Genomic DNA, 20,071 nt, shown 5'->3' with positions numbered 1-20,071 from the left:
TACCACCACCAAGGCATCCAACGCAAACACCGCCCTGAACAGAAACAGGCAGAAACAGGTACGCAGTGCGCAGTTAAATTTGAACAGACTTTCAAAGAAGGAAAAAAGAAAAAACCTGAAATTCTTCGGCGTTTTTTTTAGGAGATTTGAGATTTGATGAGAGAAGACTGTTGACGAGTACATTGTAGCAGATATAAACAACAACGAGGATATAGACGATAATAGCAGTAGTAGCAGTCATTGTATATAGAATACAATAACATGCACTGCATCACCTCGTCACCATCACCGACTCTCCGACGTCCTTCTCCCAATGCAGATGTACGTCACAGCCCAGCCTCCTTACTATAATTGCCGTCTTCGGCATCATCCCAATATTGACTTGCTTCTATTAATCAATTCAACTACATTATCTTCTCTTCTTCTCACTTTTACTCTGCCAAGCTACCACTTTCTTACTCTGTCACATCACTACTATTCTTTCTTTATATATCCTCGCATAATACTTCTTCACATACTTCCTCACATACTTCCTCACATACTTCCTCACACACTTCTTTACACCTTCGGCAAACCGCTCATGCTCGCCTTCTTACTCTCAATCCACACCGGATCAACCAGCTTATCGCGCGCTTCCCACAAAAACTTATAACTTGTCTTGATCGTTCCATCGCTCACTCCCGCTCTCTCCGCTATCTTGGCAGCGCTCCTCGCCTCCCCAAACAGTCCCGCCGCCATATATATCGTAGCCGCTGCAATAGAGATCGGCGACCGCCCAGCCAGAATTCCTTCCTTCGCCGCCTGCCGAGCTATATACTGCGCCCCGCTGGCCACCTGCGTCGTCAGGCCCAAGTGCGAGCAGAATCGGTTCATCAGGTCCTCCGCGTTCGTCCCCACCGCCTGATACTCCTGATCCGTCGCTCCCACCTGCGCATTCAAACTCGATCCGCTCTCCAGCAGAATACTGTCAATCACCTTAAACACCCGCCCAATCTCCTTCTTTGGCACATTCGTCAGCAGACAAATCTCCTTGAACGCTCGCGGCACGCCGCTCTGTCTACACGCAATAAAGATCGCCGCCGCCTCGATGCTCTCCTGAGACTTGCCCTTCAGCTTCCGGTGATCCTCCACCTTTTTGAAAATATCCTTCGCCGTGTCCTGCACAATCCTCGGCAGAGAGTACCGCTCGCACATCTGCGAGATCTTGCTGTACGCGGCCTGCAGCGCCGTATCGCGCTTGTCGTGCACCACCTTGTTCTGCGCCCGATTCAGCTCGCGTCCGGCAGTGCTGCCCTGCGCGCCGTAGGAAATCATCGTATCAAGCTGCGATCCGTTCAGTAACGGGTTGACTGCTTCTCCGACTCGAGACGGGTCGTCGTTGCCTTGATCGTCGTTCGCAAACGTACGCCATTCTGACCGTGTGTCGACTATTCGATCACCGAGAACGAGGCCTTGACACAGATTAGCATATATAATTCTACATAATTCTCTACTTTTTTCTTTTCTTTTCTCCCTTGCTTATCTTATCCTCATCACTCGACTAATGGAGGGATACACACCACAAGACCCACAGACCATATCCCCATCGCTGAAATTCTCCACCAGATTCGGCGGCACTTCGCGGCAGTCTGGGCAAATCAAGTGAACATTCAGGTTTCTCTGATACGGCGTAGGATTGCTCGAACCCGAGCCAGAACTCGCGGCGGGAGGCTGGGGTGCAAACGCGGTTGCCGTCGCTGCATACGACATCGTCTCTCTTGTTATTTCTGTGTTTTGTTATTCGCGTCTAGATATAGCAAGAAACAGCAAGCAGTGAATAGATTCGGTATATATCGACCAAGCTAATGGGATATATGCGCTCTCAGGAAACGAAGCAGATCAACTATCTCAGGACCTGTCGACTGCTCGAATAGAGAAAAGAAGAAGATTCTGGTGGCGAGAGTGGTGATGATATCCTCGTTGTCCAGCCCTAACCACTATTTATAATCTATGACATAATCACACTCTTTGTCACTACTAACAACACGTGACATTCTGGAGCAGCGCGCTGATTCGTCGGGCAGCGACCTGGGCCTGTCCGCCCTCGAAAACCTGTCGTCGGCGGGAAAAGTCGACCTTCACCCGCTGTTCTCTGTCTCTTTATCCACCTCTCCCCAACTCCAATCCATCCTACATCTACAATGCTCGCTCAGTCGATCCGTGTCGCTGCTGTACGTATCTGAATTGTTCACTCAACTGCCCCGTCTCGAATAAATATCACCTTCCCTCCGGCGGTTTTCTCTGCGGTCTCGTCTTTGTCTTTCCGGGAGTTCCTCGCTGCAGTTCTTATTCTATTCCAGTTCTCCTGCTGCAATCATCTATTATATCTTGATTGCGAAAATTGGTGCACCGACAAATTACGCCCTAGACGGGATAGCACGAGTTGGAAAACGCAATTGATCGAACAGCAAAAGACTTCAAGATCAACCAACCTCCTTCGACAACACCACAACCGACAACCACAACCCACTCAAAAAGACAAGCGTTGGATGGGAAACCGCAGAGAAGAAGGAGCTTGCTCAGAAATCGAGACGTCGGCTGATTTCAGAACGCGTATGCTGACCTTATCTTTCATCTAGCGCTCTGCTGCCGCTCCTGTTCTCAGACGGAGATTCGGTACTACTCTCGCGCGACGAGGTATGTTATCTCAATCCTTCACTTGCTCTTTGCATATGCAGAAAAGAACCGAAAACTAACAGAATCAAGACCTCATCTCCGACCTCTACATCAAGGAGCTCAAGTCCTACCAGGCCCCTCCCGTCAAGGCCAGCGACTCCGTCGGCCAGGTCAAGCCCTGGACTCCTCCCGCCGCTCCCGCCATCCCCACCGTCGAGGCCGGTGCCGAGGCTGATCTCGCCGAGTACGAGGCCCAGGCCGTCGAGGTTGAGGACTCCACCGTTGCCGAGGGCGAGGTTGCTGCTCCCACTGAGAGCCTTGAGGATTGGTTCGTCGTCAAGCCTCTTGAGGATGCCCACCATTAAATAATTTCAAATTAAAATTCAAAATATCATTTTAGTTTCTTTTTTTTATTTATTTATACAGTGGCTCTTTATTTGTCTTGTTTTTGGTTTGAATGATGGGAAAGAGGGGATGCTCTGTCTTCAAACAAAGGCGTACCCAGCAAACTAGAAGTGAAAGAGTCGATTATTTGACTTCTCTTGCTTCTTATGTTCATTTGCAATGGTGAAGGGATATATGGATCATACATGCATTTCAAATAGATTCCGTACTCTTCAAAAATGAAACTATTCTTTCAAACGTAATTGTATTAAAGCAGCTACTGCTGATATTTTTTCATGTGCAAACAGGCTATTTGGATTTAAATGATAAATGACATTGAGAAAACAAAACGTACACAAAAGAAATAAGATAAGAAATATTACACTCGACTTCAAACTGATCACTACACCCTCTCCAAACAGCAACCTACCGCTGCTATAGCACTACTTGCAGACTACCACGTAATCGCATCAAATCTATCGTCCTCCTCCTTCTGCGCGTTAATATACTGCAGCGTCCGCTCGAAATGTTTCCGCGGCGAGTCCGTCACGGACGCGTCGATCGTGCTCGACAGGTTCGACATGATGAGCGAGATCAGGCCGTTGACGTACTTGACCGTGACGACCTCGCATCCCCGGTCAAAGTAGTACACGTAGCGGTTCAAGATCTCGACAAATAGCTCGATCGAGACCGCAGAGTCCATGCACGCGTCCGCGACCCGCAGCGCGCGCTGCAAACACTCGAGCACGCGCTTGCCGTCCCGGTACAAAGGCGTCTTGCCTTCCTCCTCGCCGCGCACGGGGATCTCCACCGCCCACCACAGATGGCTCGCAAAGTAGACTGCGCGGCACTGGTCGGGCTTCTTGAGCAGCTTCGAGCCGAACAGCGCGTTCTTCGTGATCAGCGTCTCGTAGCTCTCCTTTGTGAAGTTGCGCGTACTGTGCAGCGCGCCCGCGATGATGCTCAGCGCCTGGAACTGCGCGCGCGAGTCCGTCAGCGCTTCTTCAAACACAATGTAGGCCTGCGCGAAGAACTCGTACGCAACTTCCTCGGACTCGACCTGGTCCGCAATCTGCCCGCAGAAAATGTACAGGCGCAGACAGGTGTCCGCCGACGTGCCCGCCGCGTACATCTCCGTGATGAGCTGGTGCGCGAACTTGAACACCGCAACGATCTTTTGCGCGTACGCGTTGTCGACAAACCGCTTGCCCCAGTACGTCTGCACGAGCTTCACCGACGACGTCACGAGCGCGGGGAACGTGTACTTGACGCGGTCGCCGCCTTCGGCAAACGCCTTCTTGGCCAACTGCAGCATCCGGAACTGCACATCCGGAACGTCAGACTCAATCAAGTGCACCATCCGCGCAAGCCATCCTTGCTCCTCGACCGTCTCCTCTGTCTCGGCGTCTTTCCGCTTCGGCGGCGCCGACGCTCCGCCGTTGAGCTGGCCCGGCGCAGCACCGGTACTGCTGAACGGCACCGCGGGCTGCTGGCCTTCTTTGATGATCACCCGCAACAGCTCCGCCACGCCTTCGACGTCCTCCGGCGTCTCGAGCTTGGTGTAGTTCTTGAGGATCGAGTGCGCGACCGCGGCCGCGATCGAGCGCCGCGTGGCGTACGACTGCGCGTGCAGCAGGTGCAGGTAGTTTGGAATCGCGAGCACGTTCAGCAGCGACTTGTACGACGATATTGGCGCCAGCAGCAGCGCGAGGATGTTGTTCTTCGCCGGCGGCGAGTGCAGGTCCGCGTTGTCCTTGTACTCTTCGCACTTTTCGAGCGTGAAGCCCATGATCTGGTCGATGTACTCGAGCTCGGCGGGGTAGCAGTTCAGGCAGAGGTTCGTAAGCGACACCAGCAGCGCCGTCACGTCGCCGATCGGCAGGTCGGGGCGTGCCTTGATCAGCAGCTGGATCTGCTCGAAGAAGACCTCAAACAGCCGGATCTCCTCGAGCAAGTCGCGCGACTCCACAATCGGCTTGTCGGCAGTGATAATCTTGCGGCCAGCGGCAGCGTTGGGCGCAAACTCCTTGATCGGGTCGTCGTCAAGATCGTCCTTGCCAAACAGACCACCGTCAGAGCTCGAGTCGTCTGCAACGTCTTCGGCCTCGGTAGTGGTTTCCTCGGTATCGGCTTGCTCGGCCTCGTCGTCAGTGGTCTCGGTAGCAGTCGACTGCGTGGTCTCAGAGTCCTCGGTAGCGGCCGTGGTCGGCGCATCGCCCCAGTCACCGTCCAAGACCGGCATCGGCGGCGCGAGCGACGCAAGCGAGTCCGTGGTCTCCGGCGCGGCATCAGGCACAGACGTCGGCTCCTCCACAGTGTGGTCCTTGAACAAACCATACTCTTCCGCCAAGTCTCCCTTAAATCGGATACGTCTGACCGCGGCCGCGAGTTTCTTCATCTGGGCTTCCTCGCGCTCCTTACGGATCTCTGGCGACTGCGCCTCAGCTTCGCGGTTGGCGTACGCGGCAAGACGGTCAATCATCGAAATAACAATGTTCTTGACGTTCACGCCGGGGTTGAGCTTGCCGGTCGCGGAAAGGAAGAGGTCGAGGGTCTGCAGATGGAAGTCGTCGGGGAAAACTTGGGTGATGACCTCGAGAAGATATTCCTGGGCGAGAATATCGCGGCACTGGACGACCTGCTCCAGGATTGCGGGAAGGATTGTCTAGGATTGTTAGTGTCTGTTTTTTTTTACAGAAAATGGATAATAGAGACATACTGTCTTGTAGGTTTCGGCATCGACGCCGTCAAGCTGACTTAGACGGACGAGGTTACTTCCGATAAGAATCTGCAACTCCTGTCTTTCTTTCATACGCTTCTCGCGCTCACGACTGTGGCCCTGATGCTGGAGTCTGACCCAGAGCTTGTTCATCTCGATAAAGTTGGTGATAACGAAATGAATTGAGTCGGTCAGGTTGCCTTCAGGACCGTCGCTGTCGCCGATGGGTAGGCAGTCTCGAGACTGGCCCGAGAGGTAGTAGCGCAGGAAGAGGCCACGGATGGGATGCTGCACACCACGGCACATCTCCATCATGTCCTTGAGAATTTCCTTGACGGGAGCGTCGGGGACAGACATGTAGACGGTTCCGACGGTAACCATGAGGTACAGACGGGGGAGGATGTTTCCTGTGGTGAGTAGGGTCAGCAACAAAGCAATACAAAGAATACTTGTGACGTTTTCCACCCCGTCATCAATATTCGCCGCTAGAATTGCTAGCCTTTTAAATGAAGGACTAGACAAAGGCGGACTTGAATGACGAGGATGCATCAGAAAGGCACGAGAGGACATACCGGCATACTGCACGAGCTCGTAGAGGTCCGCGAGGTGGTTGTTTGGGTGGTTGTCTTTCAGATAAACCGAGAGGTTTCTCATTGAGTCAAAGACCGACATGTAAAGCTCATAGTACTGCTTCGGGCCCAGCGAGGAAGTGCGCAGCTCGGAGAGCATCGAGGAAGCATGCTTGAGCGCATCCATGAGCTTGCCCTTCGACTCGAGGTTCTTAATCATGAGATGGGACTGCTGGCGCACCACGCTCAGCGCATCCTCCAAAAGACGCGCCTGCTCTTCCTTCGAAGGCGCGGGAATGGGGGTCGACATTTGGGCGATACGGGCGAGATGATTAGCACTGGCAGAGGGCGTCGGTGTATGTTCTGTCTCGTATTCCTGTGCCCTTTGGTCTGAGAGAATGTGTGAGGGGAGAGAGTTTGCCGGGTTTGGAGGCGATTAGATAACCCCAACCCTATCAGCCCAACCTATGCCGATAAGTAGCTGGGTGGATGTGCACTGTCTGGAGGACGCGAGAGATGTGGTTGGAAGTATTGTAGCAGAGCAAAATGCAGACTGAATAAAAAGCTCTGTATCAAGTATCCTGGACAATGCCTGTGTAGGGTGCTCGCGGAAGCTGCTATATCGCGAATACGAGGGCCCTATGACGGTAACCGCAGGGCTTTCCGGACAGATAACGGCACGTGATCTCAGACTTGAGCTCCGTCGCAGTAGAACCAAAATAAGGAAAACATCGCCGTTCGGACAAGAAGAAAGCGATGTGCGTGGCTCGCTCGACTAAAGACAGGACCAAACGCCTTTGTGCAGACATAAGTTTGATCAGTTATATCTCTTATAATCGTTAGATTATTAGCTGCTTGCTGCATTATAGTCTGCTTTGCAATCATTGCTCTGATATTTGTTTGATTGCTGTTGCTGCTTTTGCTTTAAACTATGGGTACGTCTCGCTCACCATCCCCAGATCTTCCGTTGTATTGCTCAATCACGCTCTGTCTGTGTCGCTTCTAGGATGTACATGACTGACATTGATCGCTGTTGTTCTGAATTATAGGAATCCCAAAATTTTACCGATGGATTTCAGAAAGATATCCGCTGATCTCGCAGCTGATCGAGGGTGACAAGATTCCAGAGTATGATTCTCCGCTGCGATTCTCTCACATATTCACGACATCGATGACTGACCTCTGCTGCTCTACATAGATTTGACAATCTTTATCTTGACATGAACGGAATCTTGCACAACTGTACCCACAAGGACTCGGACGATGCGACGTTTCGCATGACTGAAGATCAGATGTTCATCGCGATCTTCCGCTACATTGATCTTTTGTTTGAAAAAGTCAAGCCCAAGAAACTGTTCTTCATGGCCATCGATGGCGTCGCTCCCCGAGCCAAGATGAACCAGCAGCGATCCCGCCGATTCAGAACCGCGCTCGATGCCGAGAACGCGCGACAAAAAGCAATCAGCCAGGGTACCGAGCTCCCGGCCGAGGCCCCATTTGATACCAACTCGATCACCCCTGGAACGGAGTTCATGGTCAAGCTCAGTACCCAACTGCATTATTTTGTTTCGAGAAAGGTGTCTGAGGACTCACGCTGGCAAAACATCCAGATTGTGCTCTCCGGTCATGAGGTGCCTGGAGAAGGTGAGCACAAGATCATGGAGTACATCAGAGCTGCAAAGTCGCAGCCCGAATACAACGCAAACACTCGCCATTGTCTGTACGGACTTGATGCGGATCTAATCATGCTGGGCTTGGTCAGCCATGAACCCCACTTCTCCCTTCTTCGTGAAGAAGTAACGTTCGGCCCGGCAAGGAACAAACCGAAAGACCTTTTCCGCCAAAAATTCTTCTTGCTGCATCTTTCGCTCGTGCGCGAGTATCTAGAGCTCGAGTTTAAAGATCTCAAGCATACTCTAACGTTTCCATTCGATATGGAACATGTCATTGATGACTTTATTCTTCTTTGCGTATTCGTCGGAAACGATTTCTTGCCGAATCTGCCGCAGCTTCATATCAACGAAGGAGCGTTGACGTTTATGTTTGAGGCTTATAAGAAAATCCTACCTCTCTGCAAGGGATACTTGAATGACTCTGGTACGATCAATATGGAGACCTTGCGAATGCTCCTAAAGGAACTGGTTACCTTTGAGTTCAAACTTTTTGAAGCTGATCACGACGACAAACTATACTCCGAGTCCAAGTCGACTTCCGATGGCCGGAAGCCGAGAAACAAGAAGCAAGCTCCTTTGACGATCACGACCCGCGAGAGTCGTATTTTCGAGAGCATTGAAACCTATGTGAACGTTGCCCAGGAGAGTGAAGAAAGTAAATGGGAAATTCCCAGAAACATTGTCGAGCCGGAGATTGACTTTATCAAGACTTTGGCAACAAAACTCTCGCTTGTGTTGACGATTGACGATAAGAATGTGAAACTGACGATGCCGAGTGTGGAGAATTCTGACGAGTCTGATGAGGAGGCTGAGTTTGCCGTGCAGCGCGTGCTCGAGCAGTATAGATCTGCAAAGGTCCAAGAAGAAGATAAAAAGGGCGAGGAGAAGGCACATGATGCCGTGATGAAGCGATTCATCGGGTGGAAGGATGATTACTACAAGGAGAAATTTGGCTTTTCGTACCACAACCAGGAAGCTATGACTGAGCTTTGCAGCAACTATGTTCAGGGCTTACAATGGGTTATGAACTATTACTACAAGGGTGTCTGTTCATGGTCATGGTTCTTCAAATACCATTATGCGCCCCGAGTTTCGGATATTTCAAAGGGACTCGAGGCTGATCTCAACTTCCAGTTCGGCCAACCGTTCAAGCCGTTCCAGCAGCTCATGGGTGTCATGCCACCATTGAGTGACTCTTTGATTCCTATGGCCTATCGGCCCCTTCTACACGATCCCAAGTCGCCGATTATCGACTTTTATCCTCTTGAGTTTGAACTTGATCTCAACGGCAAGAAGATGGACTGGGAAGCAGTCGTCAAGATCCCGTTTGTGGACGAGGGCAGATTGCTGAAGGCAATGGCGGCCCATGACAAAGAATTGACTCCGGGAGAACGGAAGCGCAATACCTTTGGCAAGATGATTCAGTTTAAGTACGACAACTCGGTGGATTCGATCTATGAGTCGTCTCTGCGTGATGTCTTCCCTGATATCGACCACAACCACTGCAGCATCACGGAGTACGAATTTCCGCCGATGGAAGGAAAAGTGTACAAGAGCTGTCTTAGCCCTGGCGCTCTGCTGGGCGGAGATTTGCTTGCTGGATTCCCAAGTCTAAAGACTATCCCATTTACGGCTGAGTTGACGACGAGGCACTCTGTTTGTGTCTTTGAGCGGGATAGTCGCAGCGAGGCGATGGTGATCTCTATCGAAAATCAATTTGAGAACACTACGGTTGAAGATATTGCGGAGAAGTTGCTTCATCAGTCTGTGTATGTTGGATACCCGTACCTTCGAGAGGCGCAGGTCATCTCGGTGTCGGATGAGCTATTCAACTATGCGAAGCTCACTGTGCAAGGACGGCAAGAGATTCGACCGACGTCTAACGGTCAGGAGGAGATTCAAAGATATTTCAGGAAAACAGGGGAGGCATACAAGAACTATGCCCGTCATGGAGTTGATATCGGGGCGACGGCGGTTGCGATCACGGTCCGCTTGCTAAAGGGATTGAAACAGCTTCCTAGCGGGGCGTTGGTGAAGGAGTTTGATACTGATTTGGAGAAAGAAGCAGTGGTTCCAGTGCAGACGTTGCTGACGTCGGTTGTCAATGAGGACCAGCGATTTGTCGAGAGATCGGCGCCGAAGGTCGACGAGCAGTATCCCGTCGGCACGCGTGGCTTCTACTTGGGTCCTGAAGCGTATGGCCGACCATTGCAGGTGGTGAAGATCAGTGACGCCTCACACGTTGATGTTGCAGTGAATATTGCAAAGTATGCGAACGACACTGGGTTCGGAGTGGCGATTGCGCGTGAGGAGCAGGCGAAGATGGTTTACTTCACGTCTATTGAAGTGTGTCGTGAATTGGGTCTTCCGATGCTGTTGTTGAGTAAGATCACTGCGAGCTTTTCGGCCACGTTTGATGGCTCGAAGAACACAAATCTGGGGTTGAATCTTAAGTTTGAGTCGAAGAAGTTGAAGGTGTTGGGGTACACCAGACGAGCGGCGACGGGGTGGGAATACAGTCTGCAGGCCAAGGAATTGGTCAAGGAGTATATGACCAGGTTTCCTCGTTTGTTCCAGGGACTTATAAAGGAGATGCATACTGGTATGGATTCCTTTTGTTTTGAAATGTGTTTGTTTACGGTGCTAATTTTATGTGCTAGATCGGCCTGATATTGCTGTTCTTCTTGGGTCTGAGCATGCTGCAAAGGAGCAATTGCCGGCTATCAAAGCCTGGCTAAAGTCGAAGGAATCGGTCCGGATGGAGCGCGTGCCGCTTGACTCCGAGCAGCTACTTCCGGATGCGGTGCAAAAGATTGAATCCACTGTTGACAAGATCCTACAGATGGACGCGAGCACGGAGATCAAGATGCTGAAGCATGTTGTGCCGTCTGTGTTGTTCAAGCCTGCGGATGCGATTCACAAGCTACAGAATCAAAAGTTCCAGCTTGGGGACCGTGTTCTGTACGCGAAGGATACCGGAAACGTGCCGATTGCGAGCACGGGTACGGTGATTGGAATTTCGACTATTGACGGAAGAAAAGTGCTGGACGTGGTGTTCGACTACACTTTCCTCGGGGGTATCACGCTTAGCGGACGGTGCTCTGAGGACCGGGGTATGACTGTTGAAGGCTCGTCTGTAATTAATTTGACGAACAGACAGGTTGGAAATAGCGGTAGCCATCGGTCTTCGCCACCGCCGCAACAGCACCAGCAGCATGGCGCGCAGCGCGGGCGTGGTGGCGCGAATGCAGGTGGTAGAGGCCGAGGTGGGCCGGCTAATGGCCGCGGAGGAGCTCAGACTGGCCGCGGTGGGTATCCGTCTGGACATGCGGGAGTGCTCCATGTTGCGCGCGGGGGAGGGCAGCCTACGAGGGGAAGAGGAGGTAGGCCCAGGCAGGAAGTTTAGTTGTGAGTAAATTTTAAGTACTTGACGCGTGGCGTGTATGTGCGTCAGGGCTGAGAATAATAAAAGATATAAAATTACAATGATTGTGCAGTAGGCAATATTGCTATCTAGCTTTTTGTGAAGAAGCAGAGGCGAGCGGAGGGAAAGTGAACTTTGACCTGCCTTCGCCTTTGCTGAATGTCAAGAGGCCGACATAAGGCTGCACGTTCCATTCCAGCGAGACTGTAGCTGTTCGTTCGCTGTTTGAATTTGAGGGTTGTTAGATGCTGGGAAAAAGCTGTGATAAGAGAGGAAAAGGAACGTACCTGAATTTGCCGGTGACGTCGTATATTTGGTAGTTTGCTGTTGTGTTTCGGAGGGAGATGATGGCGTCTTCTTTGCTGGTGATGATTGAATCCCAAAAGACTACTTTGTTGGCCTGAATGTAGAAGCTGGTTAGATATGTGAACAGAGAGAGGGTGAGAAGGTTGACTTACGTATTGTTTACCGGGATACGTGGCCGCTAGGTATACAAAGAGTTGCTTTGTATTCCAGTTGAAGAGGGGTGAGAGATCTGAGATGATCGATAGTTGTTAGAATGAGGAGTATAAGAAAGGACGGGGAGGATTGAGATGCGTACCGGCGTCCAGGTCAAAGGTCATGCTCGCATATTCCTGGCGCTTGTAGTTGTAGCCATAGGGGGGTTTACCGTATTTTCTGTAGATACATGTTAACTCCACGACGCATGATTCAATCAGATAGCCAAGCAGTCAGGTTAAACAAAAGATGGGGTATGTACACTTGAACATTATCGACGCTTATTGAAGCAGTCGGCACAGGAGTCAGGTAATTGAGGTGAACGAACGACGAGAGGGAGATCGCGGCCATGATGCAAATCACAACGCTGGAGACGAAGCCGCAGTACTGCTGCAGCCGTTGAAAGGTAGAGAACATGCTGAGGGTGCTGCTTTTGCAGTGTCCAGAGATGCCAGGAAGCGGGTGGTTGGGATTGCGATTTGGTTGTGGATGGTGGTAGATTGTGAATGTTTTTGTTTCTGTTTTGGGCGGCGGGTCGCGTCTGTGTTTGATGGGCGCGAGATGAGGTTGGTTTAGTGGTCAGCTGTGTCTGCTACAACACATCAGTGTTTATTTACACAAATAAAAGCAATAGAGCAAACAGACATCATATTCTCTTACAGTCTACGAATTAGTAAAGATGTCGATACAGCTGAAGCTGTCTTCTACGTGAGGTTCGAGGACACGGCGATGATGACGTAGAACTGAGCCGCTCCAGCCAAAGCCGTGCGGCACTGAGCATACACCATAAATCTCTAAACTTCATCCCATTTAAAGCCAACACAGAACTTTTTTCTTAGCGATTCTTCACAGTTTTTTTTATTTTGTTGATCTTCTTACCTCCTTTCCTTCTTCTCTTTCTTCCTCCTCCTCCTCCCTTCCGCTTCTGAGTAACGGATCCCTTTTGTTTAATCAATCTACCACTCCTGTAAGTGTTTTTTGCCGCTTATTCAAATTGCCTTTGTTTGTTTTTTTCATGCTCGATCCACTCCTCGTGCCATGTCACGCTTGTTTGGGCTCGTTCCTGACCCTGGGAGGCTGGTTGGCTGCGTGACCTCGATATACGGATCAAATCTCTGCGCTTCTCTCGTCTTTTTTCCATCAACTATTCGGCCGCCACGTCCAGTCAAGGCATCTTATCGTGATTTATCGAAAGCCGGAATATCAAGCACTAGAAAAAAACAAAGCGTTATCGAGGGATCGGGTGGTGTGTGAGACGGCAGAAAAAAACGATACGGAGCAATAGATTCAACCGCGTTAATCAACTGCATACTGACTTGTGCTTGCAAAGATAAAAAGAAAAAATGGCTGAGCAGCAGGTTCCTACCTTCAAGCTTGTCCTTGTCGGTGACGGTGGTACTGGAAAGGTATACATATGCTCTCTCTTACTACGTCGTACGTGGTCGGATCACTAACAAATCTCTTCTATCAGACCACTTTCGTCAAGCGCCATTTGACTGGCGAGTTCGAGAAGAAGTACAACGCCACCCTCGGTGTCGAGGTCCATCCTCTCGCTTTCTTCACCAACTACGGTGAGATCAAGTTTGATGGTACGTGCTTCCACTCTCTTCTATCTTCGCCTTCCATCCCAGATGGTCGCTAATATACTCTTTAGTCTGGGATACTGCCGGTCAGGAGAAGTTCGGTGGTCTTCGTGACGGATACTACATCAACGGTCAGTGCGGTATCATCATGTTCGATGTTACCTCCCGTATCACCTACAAGAACGTCCCCAACTGGCATCGTAAGTACTTATCATTTGATTGTCTCCAATGAAGAAAGAACGCCGAGCTAACGGATTCACAGGGGATCTCGTCCGAGTTTGCGAGAACATTCCCATCGTCCTCTGCGGTAACAAGGTCGATGTGAAGGAGCGTAAGGTCAAGGCCAAGACCATCACTTTCCACCGAAAGAAGAACCTCCAGTACTACGATATCTCTGCCAAGTCCAACTACAACTTCGAGAAGCCGTTCTTGTGGCTCGCCAGGAAATTGGTCGGCAACCCCGCTCTGGAGTTTGTTGCCTCGCCCGCTCTCGCTCCCCCTGAGGTCGAGGTTGACGATGCTTTGATGAACAAGTACCAGGCCGAGATGGAGCAGGCTTCCGCTATGCCTCTTCCTGATGAGGATGACGCTGACTTGTAAAGGAATTAATGAAAGAATAAAGATAAAGACATGATTTGATTTGATTTTTTTTGCTCTCGAATGAAAAGACTAGGTGCAGGAAGTGGTTTCTCTTTTTTTGACCGCCTCTGGTTTTTACTATATTTTTAAATTTACATTATTTTCTTCCTATTCATAATTGTGCTTTTACTGCTTTTTTGTCGATCCCTCATGATACGAAAAACTTGTAAAATTAAACAATCAAGACACGTGTGTGATTTGAACTGTTTGTGAATGATTCTGTTGATTTGTTGCTATCTTGACATTTGACGTTTACGAATGGCCAGGCCAACTCGTGGGGTAATAGTAAAGAGAAAAGAGACGTTCTTTGGGTTTAGCTTATTTATCAGATGTTGTATTTATTATACAGCGTGTAAATTTACAGACTGCTATTACTATCCTCGTGGCTATATTCTGGTGGTGGATATTCATCAGCTCGAAATCACAGCTCGGTCGTACACTACTCACTAACATCTTAACTTGTGCCCACTTCCAACGTCCAGACGAAAAATCCCCACCTGCTTGCGTCTGGATACCTTCGAAATTTGAGATCTAGACTCAGGAATGTAATCGATCTGCCCAACCCGGAAATCAAAAGATTCGATATGTCAACAAAATTCCTAATCCCAAGCTCTTCACTGATCTTACGATCTGGCGCTGTTCGAACTCCGCTATGGTAGGTGATTCAAAAAATACCCAAGATCTGGATATATTCTCACTGCAATTACTGATCGACTCCAGCACATGCGCGATTTGCCATGCCTAGACCACTTTTTGACAATCGGAGTTGCTACATTATAAACGCAAGAAGACGCAGGAAGTCAACCTTCTTATGAACTGGTCAACGCCAGATAGATGGTATCCGATTAGACGACGGAGATGCGAACCACTTGTCCTTTGTCTTTCTTTAGGTGACTCCGACTGACTAGTTTGCGGTAGAGCGACCATGGATCCAGATTATGCAGACTTGCTAAATCGATATTGGACTGGAATAGCAGATCGAACTTTGCTTCTACGCAGCCCAGGCTCCGGCTGCCCACTTCCTATCGGAGCAGCATCGTCAGTTTCTGTCCTACGGAATTTTCCCCATATAAGAACCTAAGAACTGTTCTGACTATCGAATAAATAATACGTTCCTCAATCCTCATAGCATGGCATTGCTACTTGTGACTGTCAGCTTTATACACCGACTTGGAGATGAGAAACTTGGGCGTGCTCGTCCGCTATGTTATGGTGGTCGGCCAGAGTTGGGTTAGTGTCGATTATCGTTGATGGCTTAACAGCTGTGTTTGGAGACTACCACGGTACAGGTCTGGGAGGTGATTTTAATGGAACTGCCGGCGTGGTCGACCTTAATCACTTGTACAATCGACCCGGAAAGAGGGCAGATTGCAATTACCGGGACAGTACTGTAGAGTCACACTATATCATTAGCTCAATAATAGACAAAATTATACGAAAACATCTATCTTTACTATATTCCTGCTAACCAATGAACGAGGCGCTTGTTGGGCGTGCTAAATCATCTAAATTGTGTAGAATTACGAATCGGGCGGCGCGTCAGATGTATTTACTTTCGGCCCAAACGAGAAACCCAATTACACTAAACACGCGCCCGCCTGGACTGGAACACGCCTATTTGATCGCGCCCGCCGCCCGCCTCTCTTTCTCCCTTCTCCTCTTCCTTCCCTCATCACGGATTTTTGGCTTCCGCCCTACGACAACCGTCCGGTCTATTTTCCAGCAATAGATCGAGAACGACGATATTTCGGCTTCCTTTCTCGAATGAGAAGGCTTTGATCTTCCTCTCTTCTCTCGCATGCATGGCACCTCGTGGAGTCGCCAGAAAGCAGCCCGTACTGCGCAGGTAGCACTCTGATAGGGGTAGGCATATGCCAAATGGGTAGCATTCTCAAGGAGTAGCCTATACTGTTCCATGAGCATCTCCAGAGAGTTTGCAATACCGCGCGGGTAGCGTTCTCGTACTGAGGGCAGGCTACACCGCGCCAGGTAGCACTCTCTGGGGGCGGCTATTACTGGAACAGATAGCGCTCTCTTAAGGGTAGCATATACCCAGGTAGCTTCCTCTGAGAGTAGCATATACCGCAGCAGGTAGGACTGGCTTTCTGTGGCAAGACCGCGAGAAGTTTGAGAGTTGCTCATTCCGGACCGTTCGCGGATGCTCTTCCCCCAATAGTGAGCGTCGTACCATGCATGCGAAAGAAGAGAGGGGGAGAGAAGCTAACTCGACCTAGCGGTCTGGTATATGACCTTCCCGCGCGGATTCATACCGTTATCGGCACGGTCCCTCACGAAACACTCGGTCTATTTCCCAGCAATAGATCGAGACGGACGGAATTTCGGCTCTCTCTCTCGACGACAAAAACCTTGGGAAGTGGCGGAAGAAAAATAAAAAGAGGGCTTCGATCCTTCTTGCTTCCCTTTGCATGCGTGATGCGTGGCACCTCGCGGAGTCGCCAGAAAGCAGCTTCTGCTGTGCAGGTAGGACTGGCTTTCTGGGCGTGCCATGCATGCGAGAGAAGAAGGGGGAGAGAAGCTAACTCGAACCAAGCGGTCTGGTAAATGACTCGCACGCGCAGATACCGGGTGAGTGCGCTCAAAGGAACTGCAATACCGTTGTCGGCCCGGTCCCTCTGCGTGGCCGCCCGTACGCGTCCAGATCCTGTCGGTCAGGCCTGTCGGTCAGGATCGGCGCGGTTGGTCAGGGCGGTCAATCTGATGAGTTTCTTCTTTAGCCATGTTGCTCATTGGATTTAAAACGTCTCCGTTGTCGCGTCTCTTTAACAAATGCACTGGTAAGTTGCGCCGTCGCAAGGGAGCCCCGAGGCGACGGTTGTTGAAGAGAGTCCGCATGACCAAGTGGTTCAAGCGCAACGTTGACAATCCAACAATACGGGGGCGGTCTGTGACTGCCTCCTGGGTGAAGTCGGGTTTTAGTGGGTATGGCGATTTCGAGAGAGTCGCAGAGTCCCACATAACTCTTGGATGAGAGCTTGATCATCTCTTGTTCAAGAGTATGCGTAATGCATTCTTCCCGATCCTGGCACCAGTCGCTATATGCGCGCTCTTACTGTTTCTGTATTTTCTGTATCTGCTTCTCTGGTTGCTGTTCTGTTCGGATGTGCTGACATGCTGCTATGCTGTTATGCTGTTGTTTTGTTTTTCCTTTATGTTTTTACGTGATGTCGTTATATTTCTTAGCTGAGAGCAGAGTTGTTTGTGTATTTGATGTACAAGAGCGCGCGGGCGGTACCGTATTGTAAAACCAAGAAAGAAAAAAAAAACAAATCCTCCTCTTATTTTTTTGCTACTGATTCTTGAACAGAGACCAAGTAGTCAGTGAGTCGGTTTCAAACTAGGGCGCCGCCGGATACTAGTGCCAATTTACATGGAGAAAAGGAAGTATATTTGCCTGCTGATGCTTGTAGGTCGAAAAGAATAGTCTTCTAGCGGCTGAACAATTTCCAGGGACGACTTTTGGCTCACGTCGCTAAAATACGCGGTCTCTAACTACTACCAGAGTTCGGGAGGAGTCTTGACTAAATATTTGTACGTGGAATGCCGGTCTGAGCTTAGTTGTCGATGAATGGTGTACGGCAGAGCTGCGGGCTCCGATAGCATTTGAGTAGAGCGCGGACGAGCAAGCCATCACGGTCCCCGTTCTCGGCGAGCCTTGTTCGCAGTGCAGAGATCGTCGATCGAGGTCATGGATACTTGTTGAATAACGATTAAAGTGATATCGGATTATAAAATCAGACGATGAACCAAGAGGTGTACGCGTCCTCAGCTGCATCCACCCTTAGCTTCTCCGGCAGCCAAAGCTCTGGACTTTTGCCCTTTCAGCAGAGAATCAGGGCGCCCACTGAGCAGAGCTTTGGTTCGCGCCGTTATCGGTTCCTCGCTCTAGCTCACTCTCGCGACCCGCATCGGAGCTCCGGCACTTGATGGTCGGCGTAGTCAGGTACCCCTGCCATCGTCGGCTGCTCTGCCGCCATCCTCTTCCTCATTACGAAATACGGTGTCCTGCAGAGAGGCGATGAAGCGCTCCGAAACGCGTTCTATCCTCTTCCCACTCACTACGAATTGACGGCTACTGTTCTTTCTCTTGTCATTGTGTGGAAGGGACCCCTTAGTCTAAATCTTGATAATTTTTCTCCTGGTGTGTCTGCCGTCCCAAATTTCTACAGCGGCTTTATTTCCCGCATCGTCTGCTCGGATGGCGTCCAAACTCTGATCCCGAATTCCAGCTTCTTTAAGCAGACGAGCGTGCGGCTGAGTGTTCGCTAGACCTCGAATGGTAAGAGGTATACAGGCACTAGCTGGCGCTAACAGCTTCTTCGGCGTAGATTGCCTCGATGGCCGGACGGCTGAACGGCGAACGGCTGAGGAAGGGGTCAGGCAGGGTACGGAAAAACGATATCAGGTTTCAAAAATGGGGATCGACTGCGAGAAAATCTGTATATAATTGATGCCTATTTCCTCTGCTTTGTGAAGCATCGACTCAGTGAAATAACCGGGAAACAATGTCGTTTACACTCCTACAGCTTGTCGCTACCATCTACGCTTTTGTTCAGTTTGCATTTGCCGACGAAGTAGGCACCGTGCTATTTCCGAACACGTCGTTTTTTGAGATCGAGCACTACTATCCCAGCCCACGATACCATGTCTACCCTCGCAGGACCGACTTCAGCGTTGCCAGTTTTGTCAACTGGGGCCAGATTACAGACTACAACTCGAAGGCGAATGATGGAGATGACTACTTCTCTCTGGAAACCGGCCCCTTTGCCTACTGCGCTATCGGGAACTACTCGTTCTGGTTGTCTCAATATGGACGGGGCAGCTTAGCGGGTGCTGGCGCGCACTTTTTGATGGCTATGAACGGAAGCCACCCGTCATGGGCAAAAATACACCCAGACCTCGATGACATCGACGAGGACTATAATACGATGATACCGTACACCGATGACGAGAACGATGCTATGAACGAACCTTACTACTTCACCTTTTTTGCTCCCCGATCTTCCTGCGTCATGACTTCCGCGACCACCGCTGTCCAGGTCTGGGAGATCTTACATGAGAAGCGTGATGATCTGGCAATTGGATCAATGTTGGTCAATTACACAATCAACCCAGATGAAGGGACTTTTGCGTCCACCCGGCCCCAGGATGTGTATAGCTCCTACTACGTTGATGACGACGACGACGCCGATTATCAGTATGGTTATGGTCTCCTATCCACCATGAAGGTCAATGGAGTCATTTACATGTACGCAGTTGACAGATCGAGCTACGGTAACTACCAAGACGTTTTGCTTGCATCCGCCCCGGCCAGCACGGTCCTGGACAAGTCGACTTGGAGCTACTGGCAAAATTCCACTCAGTCATGGAATACGACCGAGCCTCTTGCAACAAAGCGCAGACAAGACGATGCCGTTTACACCGCTAGTTCTAGCATCGGCTATCAAATTGATGGTGGCTCTATGGGTTCGATCTTCTACTCGGAGTACCATCATGCCTACATCTTCACCTACTCGACATCCGACGACCCGAGCACGCTCATTATCGAGTACGCGCCAACGCCGGCCGGGCCGTGGTCTCAGAACGAGCAAGTGTTGGTCAACAGCACGGATGTTGACTTCAATTATGCTATCGTCACGCCTTACTTCTACAACTCGCCTGCGCATGAAGGCCATGTCGGAAAAGAGCTTCTCATCTCGGTTTCTCCTGCCTCCTATGATAATACCTACTGGGCTTACAAGTTGAGTTTTGAGTAGATATGAGGGATTGTGTATCAGATTCTGCAGTGACTATCACTGATTTGGGCAGAGTCGAATGAAATTTAGTGGGGTTTGTTTATGCCAATTACCGTAATTGTGCGAGAACAATAAAATATAGGTTGAAATGATATTTATCTCCAGCTACGACTC

General features: G+C 50.2%; 7 protein-coding genes across 7 annotated transcripts; 4 read left to right on the top strand and 3 right to left on the bottom strand.

Moving 5' to 3' along the window:
- Positions 1–502: 502 nt before the first annotated feature.
- On the bottom strand, positions 503–1,951 carry BZA70DRAFT_281356 (general RNA polymerase II transcription factor, TFIIB subunit). The gene is made up of 2 exons (XM_064913104.1): positions 1,560–1,951; positions 503–1,451 (listed from the first exon to the last, which is right to left on the bottom strand). The coding sequence occupies exons 1-2, from the start codon at positions 1,747–1,749 to the stop codon at positions 559–561; spliced, it is 1,083 nt and encodes a 360-aa protein (XP_064767068.1). The 5' UTR covers positions 1,750–1,951; the 3' UTR covers positions 503–558.
- Positions 1,952–2,036: 85 nt separating this feature from the next.
- Positions 2,037–3,314, top strand: BZA70DRAFT_281354 (mitochondrial F1F0 ATP synthase subunit Atp14). Its single transcript, XM_064913103.1, has 3 exons — positions 2,037–2,210; positions 2,619–2,676; positions 2,746–3,314. The coding sequence occupies exons 1-3, from the start codon at positions 2,181–2,183 to the stop codon at positions 3,018–3,020; spliced, it is 363 nt and encodes a 120-aa protein (XP_064767067.1). The 5' UTR covers positions 2,037–2,180; the 3' UTR covers positions 3,021–3,314.
- BZA70DRAFT_296377 (vacuolar protein sorting-associated protein 35) lies at positions 3,315–6,912 on the bottom strand. Its single transcript, XM_064914527.1, has 3 exons — positions 6,331–6,912; positions 5,759–6,165; positions 3,315–5,704 (listed from the first exon to the last, which is right to left on the bottom strand). The coding sequence occupies exons 1-3, from the start codon at positions 6,635–6,637 to the stop codon at positions 3,494–3,496; spliced, it is 2,925 nt and encodes a 974-aa protein (XP_064767066.1). The 5' UTR covers positions 6,638–6,912; the 3' UTR covers positions 3,315–3,493.
- Positions 6,913–7,029: 117 nt separating this feature from the next.
- On the top strand, positions 7,030–11,488 carry BZA70DRAFT_249621 (phosphodiesterase/alkaline phosphatase D). The gene is made up of 4 exons (XM_064910686.1): positions 7,030–7,262; positions 7,377–7,455; positions 7,526–10,602; positions 10,661–11,488. The coding sequence occupies exons 1-4, from the start codon at positions 7,259–7,261 to the stop codon at positions 11,404–11,406; spliced, it is 3,906 nt and encodes a 1,301-aa protein (XP_064767065.1). The 5' UTR covers positions 7,030–7,258; the 3' UTR covers positions 11,407–11,488.
- BZA70DRAFT_281350 (signal peptidase 22kDa subunit) lies at positions 11,489–12,607 on the bottom strand. The gene is made up of 5 exons (XM_064913102.1): positions 12,185–12,607; positions 12,026–12,102; positions 11,883–11,959; positions 11,712–11,824; positions 11,489–11,645 (listed from the first exon to the last, which is right to left on the bottom strand). The coding sequence occupies exons 1-5, from the start codon at positions 12,337–12,339 to the stop codon at positions 11,510–11,512; spliced, it is 558 nt and encodes a 185-aa protein (XP_064767064.1). The 5' UTR covers positions 12,340–12,607; the 3' UTR covers positions 11,489–11,509.
- Positions 12,608–13,265: 658 nt separating this feature from the next.
- Positions 13,266–14,105, top strand: BZA70DRAFT_240018 (GTP-binding nuclear protein GSP1/Ran; the record flags this gene model as incomplete). The annotated part of the gene is made up of 4 exons (XM_064910491.1): positions 13,266–13,328; positions 13,394–13,511; positions 13,577–13,705; positions 13,768–14,105. 4 exons carry the CDS (start codon positions 13,266–13,268, stop codon positions 14,103–14,105), a joined length of 648 nt encoding a protein of 215 aa, XP_064767063.1.
- Positions 14,106–18,667: 4,562 nt separating this feature from the next.
- Positions 18,668–19,918, top strand: BZA70DRAFT_290580 (uncharacterized protein; the record flags this gene model as incomplete). Its single annotated transcript, XM_064914219.1, has 1 exon — positions 18,668–19,918. One exon carries the CDS (start codon positions 18,668–18,670, stop codon positions 19,916–19,918), a length of 1,251 nt encoding a protein of 416 aa, XP_064767062.1.
- Positions 19,919–20,071: the final 153 nt, after the last annotated feature.

This window comes from Myxozyma melibiosi (assembly GCF_037950935.1).
Source record: "Myxozyma melibiosi strain Phaff 52-87 chromosome Unknown BZA70scaffold_9, whole genome shotgun sequence".
NCBI lineage: Eukaryota > Fungi > Ascomycota > Lipomycetes > Lipomycetales > Lipomycetaceae > Myxozyma > Myxozyma melibiosi.
Note: the sequence above shows the minus strand (reverse complement) of the source record. Positions and strands in the feature narration are given on the sequence as shown.